This window comes from Chenopodium album, chromosome 5, assembly GCF_948465745.1.
Source record: "Chenopodium album chromosome 5, dcCheAlbu1.1, whole genome shotgun sequence".
Classification (NCBI taxonomy): Eukaryota; Viridiplantae; Streptophyta; class Magnoliopsida; order Caryophyllales; family Amaranthaceae; genus Chenopodium; species Chenopodium album.
In genome coordinates, this window is record NC_137838.1 from 555939 (window position 1) to 568001 (window position 12063).

The 12063-nt window shown below is 34.9% G+C and overlaps 1 protein-coding gene across 1 annotated transcript; it reads right to left on the reverse strand.

Annotated features, from left to right (window-relative positions):
* Positions 1 to 1633: 1633 nt before the first annotated feature.
* Positions 1634 to 10288, reverse strand: LOC145631393 (ATP-citrate synthase beta chain protein 1). Its single transcript, XM_081683467.1, has 17 exons — positions 10063 to 10288; positions 8772 to 8890; positions 8574 to 8676; positions 6206 to 6271; positions 6002 to 6125; positions 5758 to 5892; positions 5590 to 5650; positions 5432 to 5508; positions 4041 to 4196; positions 3820 to 3948; positions 3581 to 3713; positions 3342 to 3469; positions 3041 to 3146; positions 2840 to 2916; positions 2685 to 2755; positions 2233 to 2517; positions 1634 to 2014 (listed from the first exon to the last, which is right to left on the reverse strand). The coding sequence occupies exons 2-17, from the start codon at positions 8869 to 8871 to the stop codon at positions 1939 to 1941; spliced, it is 1827 nt and encodes a 608-aa protein (XP_081539593.1). The 5' UTR covers positions 8872 to 8890; positions 10063 to 10288; the 3' UTR covers positions 1634 to 1938.
* Positions 10289 to 12063: the final 1775 nt, after the last annotated feature.

A 12063-nucleotide genomic window follows, 5' to 3' on the forward strand; every position in this document is an offset into this window, starting at 1 on the left:
TATATTTTTACAATATCTCAATTTCTATCACTAGTTTTTTGCCCCAAGTGTGACTACATGTTAATATTTTAAAGTAAAACCCAAAAAATATGTTTTTTTATTGTGTGTTTTTTCTCATTAGTCAAATAATAAACACTAACATACTTGTTAAATTTAAGATTTTAAGTTGCCAAGGATATGAAAAAAAAAATAATTTTACTATATTAAATTTGGAATAAAAATTAAACCATAAAATAGAAATATTATTTGTAATAATAATAAAAAAGATAAAAAGGAAAAAAATTAAAGGGAAAATGGACCAATAAAGGTAGAGATTTGTGGTTTAAATATTAGATATAGATAAATTAGAGAATAAAATTGAATGGTAAATCCTCCGTACCCTTTTTAATGAAATAGTTAAATGTTAAATTGGCCAATCACATTTTTCTAATTATTGTTACTAGTACACAAGCTGTGTAACAATATGGACATAACATCATTACTATCCCAGGTATGTGAAATGTATAAGATAACCTTATCTTTATAGTATAACAACTTTAGATTACCTTATCTTACTCAATAATAACTTTTTCTGTCCTCCCCCCCCCCCCCCCCCCAAAAAAAAATAAAAAAAAAAATAAAAAAAACTAGATATGGTATTTTGAGGTTAAAGATGTTGTCATGTCAATAGAAGAATCTAATTAGTTGTTTAGTCGTATTCTGTAATTCTGATATGTTTGTGTCATTTGTTCTTTAACATTTTATATTTTTAGTAAATTTTGCCTACAGAATTATCATCCTATGATTTTTTATTAATATATATAAAAAAAGAATTAATTTCAATTAGAACAATAAAAGAGAATAAAAAAAATCATGCTTGTTTTTTTGTTCATAATTAGAAAAGGTTACAAACAAGGTGACACTAAGGCTATGTTTGGATAACAAAAAATGGAAGGAAGGGAAGGGAAGGGAAAGGGAGGGATACAAAGTTCCTTGTTTGGAAGGAAGGGAAGGGGGAGGGAGAGATCCATTTTCCCTCCTCCTTTAATAAAGACCATCCCTTCAAAATTGGAGAGATTTGGAGGGAAAATGAAGCTCATCATTTCCTCCACTTTCCCTTCCTTCCCGTTCCTCCTATTTCCCTCCCTTCCATTTCCCTTCTAATTTCTTATCCAAACATAGCATAATTGTGATTAGAAAGGAAGGGAATACTAAACAATTGAAGCTCTACATTTAATGAAATAACTTTAAATCAGTAAAAATACTATCATCATTTCTTATTTTAATACCCCTTTGTTGCACATAATAAGAAATACGATAAGTTTAATACAAATAAATTTATTTTAATAAATAATTTAATGCAACTAATATAATTAAAGTTCAGGCGTCCTTAAAAAAAAAGGTTTAGTAAAATGCAAGCAAACAAGGCCTATTTTTTTTCTTTTAAAAAAATAAAAAATAATTCACAAATTCAGTGATTGCTCAGACAATTTTTTTTTTTCCTCAAACCTGATTTTCATAATATTTGGTAGTTTTGAGTTTTTGACTACAAACGCAATAGTACTTGTCACTTTAAATTTCCATTATTTGCTATTAGTCACTACAAAACAACAAAGTGCCAATCCTTCATCACATAATCTAAAAGAAAGACGTATATTATGAGAAGGGATTCAATTCAAAAGAATGGAGGATGGATATCGGGTTACAATCTAAGAATCCCTTGAGACTTCAAGTAAAAAGTCCAAATTTGGGAATAATCAGTACATACAATACTATATTAAAAAAATTTAAAAAATAAAATAAAAAATAAAAGTAAAGATTCCTGAAATGCAAAAACCTAAAATCACCCCAGATCAGAACATAATGGAAAAGAATGATTGAAGAAAGCAGTTTGTTTTGTGTAGAGAACTTCCTCCCAAGGATCCGCATCCGCATCAGTCCCTGCTATCAGGAACCACTTCATTTTGTGTAAAGAACATCCTCCCATGGGTGGCGGTATAGTGGCTGCTTCAATCTCTTCTGGTCAAAGGTGTGCCTGGATTCCCAATGATACCATCAGTTTCATGTCATATAATTCCAAATCTTAATCAATAATGCTCTTTACTTATGAACTAATGCAAAGACATATAATCGTATATTTATTTGTAGAAGAAACCACAAATGTAACTACGTAAGACATGTAACTAACAGATGTAACTGACCCAGATAACAGGTCAATTGGAAGATGGACCAAATGGAAAAAAAAGAACTTACCCAATCAGACCAATTGAACGTGCCAACACGAAGAGTCCATTCAGATAACCAATCCCAACAATCTCATCAATCTCTTGTTTTGTGAACATTCCACTGCCAGATAGGAGATCCAGGAAGAGTGACCCAATAGCACCATCTACATTAAGAACCAAGTTGTTGGCCTTTGAAAGGGTGTAGGTCTCAACTTGAACAGCATATTCCATGTATTTGACAGAGGGAAAATGTGTACGAGCAAATTCCTGCAAGAGCTCTACTCTCTTGTCTCTGTTGTCCCCTCTCTTGATCCTGTTCCAAAACAACACAGAAATTTCAGGAAGCTCCACAATAAGCGCACACGTAAATTTAAGTATGGATAAAATAACAATAAAATAACAATGAAAATTAAGAAGCATTGACTCTCATGTCAATCATATAGAACTTAAGAAGGGTAAAGCAATTAAAAATGCCCTTACCTGTGGCCAATTCCGGGAACACGAATGCCCTTCTTCTTCATACTCTCGACAAACTCATAGGCAGTCAAATTCTGGAAAGAAAAAACAAAACAATCTCAGACTCAGAGTTACAACAAGATAAGACCGATACAGCCACTAATGCCCATGAAACCTACCCGGTCATATGCATCCTTGAAGTATCGTGCAGCATCATCAATGGCCCCACCAAATCGAGGTCCAATGGTAAGCAAACCTAGCAGTGGATTTTCAACTCACTCATTCAGTATTTATTCACTACATAAGCTGCAATCAATGTATTCAAACTAAATGCAAATTGCAAACACCATGATGAACCATATAAGAGTAGATCATATTACCTGCAACAAGACTAGAAACAAGGTCCTTTCCAGCTCTTGCTGTTACAATTGTGTTGTGAGCACCGGACACACATGGACCATGGTCGGCACACAACATAACACAAATCTATAAACAAAACAAACATAGTAGTAAGTCACAAATAATGACTTAGCTTTCATAAGAAACAAGATAATACCCTCCAGAAAACTTGTACACTTCGCAATTAGCAAGTCATCATGTTTTACAACACATTCCAAAATGAACAACCTTTTTGGGATGTTGAGAGTATGAAGAAACATAAGAATCAATTTATATACTGACCTCAATAAAATGAGTACAGTAACGAGGAAGACTACGCTTAAACCACAACAGAGAAATGACATCGCCAACACCAAAGCCCTGCTCAATGATAGAAGACATAGGAACACCAGCATAGCATGGTTCCTCACCTAAGAAAACAAATATAAAACAACATAGAACATCAGACCCAAGTGCAACTGAGTTTTTCCAAACTACAGAGCATTTCAATAATTGGTGAGAATTTAACTGATGCGACATACCTCGGTCATCAGAGATGGTGGAGATAATGTGAGTTGGAGCACGGACTTTTCCACTCTTAATTGCTGAGTTAAGATCCTCGGGTATTTGTGGAGGTGTGAATTCTTTCACTGGTGCAATCTTGCCCTCTTCAGCCTACCGTGGGGATAGCAAATGTAGTAATTTAGTATGGGAAGAATAACAGAAAGATAAAGGCAGTTACAACGGAATAAAAAAAAATTATGAATTGTGAAATCCTAACCAATTGGTCAAAAGTCTGCTTGATAGCACCCTCAAATGCTTCGTAAGAGTCAGGAACAGCAGCTCCAGCTTCTCTCAATGCTTGATTTTTTGCTTGGGCAGACTCCATTTCACCACCACTTTTTGCACCCTAATGTAACAAAGTACGTCATAAGTAATCTAGCTGTGCTTTATTTATCTAATGTGCTGTAAGATCAATTTGATATTCAAACAGGAACTCACAGCATGACCAAATTGTACTTCTGATTTAAAGAGCCTTGCACAGGTTCCACTGACCCAAGCAACAACTGGCTTACTTATTTTCCCCTGCTTCAGGGCTTCAACAAGGGAGTACTCATCTCGTCCACCCAACTCTCCAAGTACAACAATCATCTTAATCTGCATGGTAAAGGGACAGAGTCAAAAACTAGAAAACGCAAGCAGCAGTTCAGCACAAGCGCACATACAATTTATAATGCATATTAAATAGATACAATCATACAAGAGCATAGAGATGAGTTAGAAGCAGCAAGACTTCAAAACCAAGTGTAATTGACCCCATTTTATTTATTTAATTGTTGTTGTGAAGACACTCATGAGAAAAAAGTTGCTTTGTGGTGGTATTATATATGAACTACGTCATTACCTGGGCTACTGGCGGATTAATTTTTTGTATTCAGGTTACTGAAATCAAGCAGCTATGTTAAAGCCTTTCTGGGATCTCTGACCAAAGAAAGATATTTATGGATAAGGTGGTTCCAAGTGTACTATCACAAATCAAGATGTATATCAAATGAGGGTGCCTAATAATTTATCATGTAAGGAAGATTTAAAATGCTAGGAAGCACATGCAATCTGTTGAACGTCATAGTATTACTGCTTAGCGAGAGTGAATTTACAAAATGGCTGCGTTAATAAGATTATACGGGCAAATAATCACTTGCAGTCTGTTGGACAATGGAGTATATAGCTTAGAGAGTAAATTTTCAAAATGGCAGCATAAATAAGATTGTAAGGGAGGGCAAGTGGATATTGTGCCTTGGAGGTCTATATATGTGTAAATGGAGTAACTCCAAGGGCCAACTTTATTTCATGGCTTGTGTTGTGGGGTAGCATAAGCAGAAAGTACAAACTGCAGGTTACATAAGATAATTTTTTAAAGTGATCCTTGTTTTGAATTCATTCCTTTATCCTCCCCCCCCCCCCCCCAACCCCCCCCCCCCCCCTTTCCAATACATAATGGCCCTATCATTTTATCCAAATACACAAGTTTGGCTCGGCCAAAGAATGGTCAAGCGAACACGACTCAAGCTTGAACTCAACACAGACCCATAACAAGGCAAACAAACAGAGCTGAGCAAACCTTATTTTGGCTTAATAAGCTCATAAGCAGCTCAAATTTCATCAAAGAATAAATGAAATAATATACATGAATAAGAAAATATAATTTCACAACATGCTTTGAAGGATATCAAGATAATAGAGAAAAATCAACAATAGATATGTGTCAATCTAAAAAAGTATTTGATATGCTGCAACTAAACAATAGAGATTAAAGCTTTTCAACTAAACAAGCAGGTATAACTAGGATGCAACTCTTCACATAAAGATGTATAAATAATTTATTTTGGTACCTGTGGGATATTGTTAAACCTCAACACATGATCTGAGAGAGTTGATCCAGGAAACACATCTCCTCCAATGGCAATACCTAAGAGAGAGTTTAAATACTTTTAGTTGAAGTCTATGAGCTTGAAATGAACATGGAAAAAATGTTAAGAGAATTAAATACCCTCATATAGTCCGTCGGTTACACGTGCAATTGTATTATACAATTCATTAGACATGCCACCCTGCAGCAGTGAAAATTGATCATGGAACTTTAAACTAAGGCCAGAACATAAAGCTGTACTATCAAGAACCTTGGAACTGCACTGATGAAACTTTTCAAGCCACTTACCGATTTAGAAACAAATCCAACAGATCCAGGCCTGTAAAGCTTGCACTGGATAATGTTGTCAATTGTCCCAGCAGTGTCACCAATCTTGAAGGCTCCAGCTTGGATACCTCCAACAGTAGCAGGACCAATAACAATCTTAAGCCCCAAACAATAAACGAAACATATTAGTAGCTGATTCTTATGCAGAATGATCATGATAGTAGAGAAGATATCAACTTTATGAGCCAAAAAATTATGATGTTACCTTATTGTTGGCCCGAGCAAATGCGATCAACTGCTTGGTGTCCGACTCAGGAACACCTTCGGCGATAATGGCAATCACTCTAATGGTTGGCTGTTTCAATGCTGACATGGAAGAAGCAGCCGCACTACAGTTCAAAAGAGAAAGTGAGACTACAACTCAATTATTGAACATTTGAAGAGACACAGACGGGGAACTGAAATTAACCTTCTATAAGAAGCAAAATTGATAAAGACATCAGCGGTAGGATGTGCAGCACAAGCTGCTTCAATGCTGCAAAAAATAAAGGAAATCCAAATCAGCCAACAAAGGATAAGGAATTTTGTTCACTTCCACTCAGAGTCTCAGACCAACAAAAGCCACAATGTCAGAACATCATCAGTATTTATTGGACAGCCATGTGACAAACGGATACATCAAATCAAAGAGTCAAAAAAAAAAAAAAAAAAAAAAAAAAGAATAATAAACAAAAGTCCTTACATATTGGAAAATACAATGACTCGTAGCCACATGACACTGCTAATGAATTCACCAACTGATATGTTCCTCAATCCAAGTATGAGAATTAATCACCAAAAAAAGTCCACATCCATGAAATATCCTACCCCCATCATATATTCTATGTTTCAAGTCTGATAATGACTGTGCTTTGACCCTAATCAATAATCAAGTCTGATGGGACAACTAAAACACGATTCTCGATACAAAGTAGGCTGACAAAGTAAACAGTTGCTGGTTTTTAATGTCATATAATCAACTATATAATACCATGATCATATAACTAGAATCTAGTCAGCGGAAGCCTAAGAAGTCATACTTTATGTCGGAGTTGTAAGTCTTTAGAAAAACAGCGATCATATACATTGATTTAAATTTAGTATAAAAGCATAATAAACCAGGCATTTTACTAAAGGATGCTTTTCCATGAAGCTAAACCCTTGAACTTTTCCACTTTTTGATTCATTAAACTCTCATTTTCAAGGATATGACTACAAACCATCCTTAACAATCAATCAATCAATCAATCAAAGCCTTAATCCCAAAAGTGGGGTCGGCTAACATGAACCAAATTTGATTATTCCGTGTAGTCATCAACATAAATCTTTCTCCTCCATCCCTTACGATCCAAAACTTCATCCTCACGTAAATCCATGCACTTCATATCCTTCCTCACTCCTTCCAACCAAGTCATCTTTGGTCTCCCTCTTCCTCGTTTAATCCCTCCATGGTCCCACTCTTCCACTCTTCGCACCGGTGCACCCTCGGGTCTCCGTCTTACATGTCCAAACCAACGCAGCCGATTTTCCCTTAATTTATCTACAATGCCCGCCACACCTACTTTCTTGCGAATAACCTCATTTCTGATTCTATCTCTTAAAGTGTTTCCACACATCCACCTTAACATGCGCATTTCCGTAACCTCCATCTTTTTAATATGCTCTTTCTTAGAAGCCCAACATTCTGTACCATAGAGCAACACTGGTCTTATGGCAGTCCTGTAGAATTTTCCCTTCAACTTTAAGGGAATGCTGCGGTCGCATAACACTCCCGTGGCCGCTCTCCATTTAAGCCACCCTGACTTAATCCTGTGGGTCACGTCTTGATCAATGTCACCATTCTTCTGGATGATCGACCCTAGGTACTTAAAACATTCACTCATGGTCAAATCCTTTCCATCCAAACTCACCACTTCATTGCTTGTCCCCCTCTGAGTGCCAAAACGACATACCAAATATTCAGTCTTACTCCGACTTAGCTTAAACCCTCTAGATTCCAACCTTTGCCTCCATTGCTCCAACTTGACATTAACCCCATCCTTAGTCTCATCCACCAAAACGATATCATCTGCGAACAGCATACACCATGGAACCTCATCTTGAATTGGTCTAGTTAATTCATCTAGAACCGTTGCAAAAAGAAAAGGGCTTAATGCAGACCCTTGATGCAATCCGATTGTAATAGGGAAATCTTTTGTCAACCCTCCGCATGTCCTCACATTTGTTGACACATCCCGATACATATCCTTAACTAGGTCTACATACCTTCGTGGGATACCTTTCTTCAACATTGCCCACCAAAGTATCTCTCTTGGCACCTTGTCATATGCCTTCTCTAAATCAATAAAGACCATATGAAGATCTTTCTTCTTTACCCTATAAAACTCCATCATTTGTCTTATCAAATGGATTGCCTCCATAGTAGATCTCCCAGGCATAAAACCAAATTGGTTATCTGAAATGCTTGTGCATGCCCTCAACCTTTGTTCAATCACCCTTTCCCACAACTTCATAGTATGGCTCATAAGCTTAATTCCTCGATAGTTAGAACAAACCATCCTTAACAACCTATACTAATACCAATCTTCAAATTTAGCAATTTCTTCATGAACCTGTTATACCCTTGAACCTTTCCACTTTTATTTACTAACTCTCATTTTCAAGGATGTGACTATTGACCATCCTTGACCAACTATACTGATCATCAAATTCAGCAATACCGCTATGAAGATAAAATTCAAAATTCATAACCAATTTTATTCCAATAGTGCGTATATAAGAGTGGCAAGCACACATACGTGGAATGTACTGGGATGGCAATTTCTTCCTGACCAAAGAACAATTTCTGAAATCCCTCAGCACCAGGGTTGATGATTCCAGCAACAGATGGTGTTTCTCTCCCTATGCAAAGGAATAATTTACATTAGAACAATCATTCAAAAATAGATCTCTCCCTCTACAGAGAACATAATAAAGGAATAAGGGACTAAATATACCGCAGAGAAAATCAAAATCGAGCATCCGCTGGATAGGAAGTTGTTTATAATTATAAAATAGTGCTTGTGTAGTCTTCGAGAATATCTGACCGGTGGCCATGTTGCAGTTTCAACCAGGCCTGAAAACAGACAAGATCATTAACGCGGTAATAACTACAGGTCCAACAGCAAATTCTTACATCATCCAACAAGAGAAGAAAAGAATACTACATTTCAGACAAAATGAAAACAATATTATTTATGACCATCAAAGTACACTCATACTTGAGATTGTCATGACTCGTGAGAACGCTAAAATTAAAAATGACAACTTTCCAATTAAACAATATGTCTAATTTTCTACTACCACTCAAAAATTATAAATTTGCACTATCCCTACAATTACTCCGGATCCCACATCTTTTCTGGGTTTCCTAACGAAAGAACAGAGCTTAACTTGCAAAGTTGCACTTTTCTTATGCAATTATCCCCCTTCAAAATATGGTTTGTCATCTATTCATGAGACAATCATTGCATACTGAAATTAATAACAGCATTTGTTAGTTCTACAAATTCTAGACTCTCAAAAGAGTTACTTCCCCTAGAACAAAAGCTCATAGATCGAAATCCCGAGGTGTATCATCGCAAATTGACGAATCATAAAGAGCTTAGAAGGCCAATCAAAAGAACATCTATAAAGAACATAAACTGCAAGAATAACAATACCCAACAAATTCATGAACAAATACACCATAACTTAATATTGTATACTATAAGATCTTAATACAATGTACAATATTACATACGATCACAACCCCAATAACTTCATTAACATAAAAATATACAGTACATTATAGATTTGATCTCAACTAGCTTAGTCAATCAAAGTCCCTAGGATTAAAACCAAAAACCCGAGATCAAATCCCGTCTACATCATCATACAACACAAACACACACTGATCAAAAACTCTTAAAACCTCGAAACTCACTCCTCAACAAAGGATCATACACAAATCACAGAAGCTATTAAGAATTTAGAACCAAAACAGACACATCAAATTAATCGATAGTACATAAAAATCAAGGCAAATGTAGGTGAACAAACACATAACAGATCTCCAACTACTTAATTTCTAAATTACGCAAAACAATCATGAATTAATGTGACCTAACTAACTACAACCAAAGCCAAAAATCTAGATCTGAGATGAAATCATACAATTAGGTGAGCCGAAATCAAATGAATTTGACGAATTAATAGCATAAAAAAGGCGGAATTTAAGATGAGAAATAAATGGGAGAAAAATCAAACCTGGATCAAGGGGGAAAAACGAGGAGAGAGAAAATGAGAGGAAGAAAACAAAGTAGAGTAGTGTTGTTGGAAATTGAGAATGGTAGATTAGTGATTTATAGTCGTTGAAGAGAGAGAAAATTAATTCGATTTGGTTATATTTTTCTGACCAGCGACCAGTTGAGGAGTGAGGAAGGGATGATGAACGGGGAGAACGAGGGAAATCTCTTGTGTTTTTATTTACTTGTAGGTACTCAAGATTTGGGGTTGCGAAGCTTATTTATTATTTATACTCTATATGTAGTTAAATACTTCATATTTAAGAAAAAAATCGTCTTTTATTGTTTGGTTGATCATAAAAAATGTAAGATTAAATTGATGATGGCGTAAAAATTCTATCCATTAATCTAAATTAATTTTGTTGATTCAGTTGATTAAATTACCAAATGCATCTTTCAGCTTAATCCACCTACAAAAGAGAATGTCTGCAATTGTTGTTCGGATACGAAGTATGAGTATCAATTACGATCGTTGAAAATTGGCTACAAAATAATCACATCTTTTAACTCAATCCACCTTGAAAGAGGAAGAATGTTTGCAATTGTTATTTAATTACGAAGTATATATAGTTTATAATCAGCAAAAAATGGCAACAAGTAATTAATAGGTTTTGTATGGATAATCTCGATAGCGTGTGCATGACGTGGACACTTTACTCAAAAGTTCGATGTTGCTTACATTGTTTATGGAATATCGCTAATTAAATAAGCTCTTTATTATTGATATCTTGTTGATATTTTTTTTATATAAAGTACTCAATTAAGAATTAATAATTCAATCAAAATGATTAATTACACAACCCACAATTAAACAGATTTTAGCATCCCATGCACAAACTTGTATATAAAGAGTTAAAGGTCGATGAAAATTTAAAATAAATCAATATTATGTTATACCGATATATGCATGCATAATTTTTATTTTATTTTATTTTTGTCACACAACCTAAACTAAAATCAATTAAATAATGTATTAGTTAATCCTATAAAGTACAATTGTAATACCCCTCATGATTGCTTTAAAAGAGTTTGATATACTACTCATATCAACAAGATGCATCTTCCTTTTAGGGAGCTCATTTGCTAAGATACTCCATAGTTAAGCGTGCTTGGCTTGACTTGGCTTGGCTGGGAGTAGTCTTGAGATGGGTGACCTCCTGGGAAGTTTTCTCGGGGTGTGCATGAGTGAGGACAAAATGCGCCGGAAGGACTTGTGTTGGTTTGTGGGGACAGTTGTTGGCCCTCGATGCGCATTTCGTGACAATAGGCCCCTCCCTAATTTGTTTGGGGTCGGGGTGTTACAACAATTCTAATAAGTGTATGTTATCTCCAAAACTCATTTACACAAAAATAGGAAGGGAAAAAAATTTAATTGCGAATGACATTTTATATGATAGGGAACCACATATTAATTGATTATGAATACTAGTCAATGTCAGAGTAGTTGATAAAATTTGATACGTATGTAAGCAAACTCTTGAATCTTAATAAACATTACTTACGGAGGTTAATGCATGTATGATTTTGTCGTACATCCTAAATCACAATCATTTTGAAAAAATGTAGTAAATAAAATTGTTAGTTGCATGAATTTATCAAATGTCATGCATAATTGTTTTTGTTTTACATAAGTATTACATAATGTGATATTGAATCAAATATACAAGTTTTTTTTAAAAAAATTTGAAATTAATTAATGTAATACAGAGTAGTGATTCATATAAGAAAACTTAGTCAATGTCAAAGTAGTTGATTAAATTTGATAAATATTCAGTAACATAAGCAAACTTTGAACCATAATCTAGTAAATCAATAATTTATTTATTATCAATAAGTTGAAGCCATCAACCATGAATAGATTTTACTTAAAATAGTGAAAATTTAGAAGAACAAGTAACTAGAGCAGTAAATTATCTCGTGCAAATTTTTGATGTACTATTCATGTCAGAATTTTGGCAACGTG

What these genes read in the sequence shown, in the direction of transcription:
- LOC145631393 (XM_081683467.1), bottom strand. Translation starts at nt 8,871, where the DNA reads ATGGCCACCGGTCAGATATTCTCGAAGACTACACAAGCACTATTTTAT. An exon ending in CGATTTTGATTTTCTCTGCG is followed by an intron (nt 8,677 to 8,771) that starts GTATATTTAGTC and finishes TCCTTTGCATAG; the next exon opens with GGAGAGAAACACCATCTGTT. An exon ending in AACCGACGGACTATATGAGG is followed by an intron (nt 5,509 to 5,589) that starts GTATTTAATTCT and finishes ACTCTCTCTTAG; the next exon opens with GTATTGCCATTGGAGGAGAT.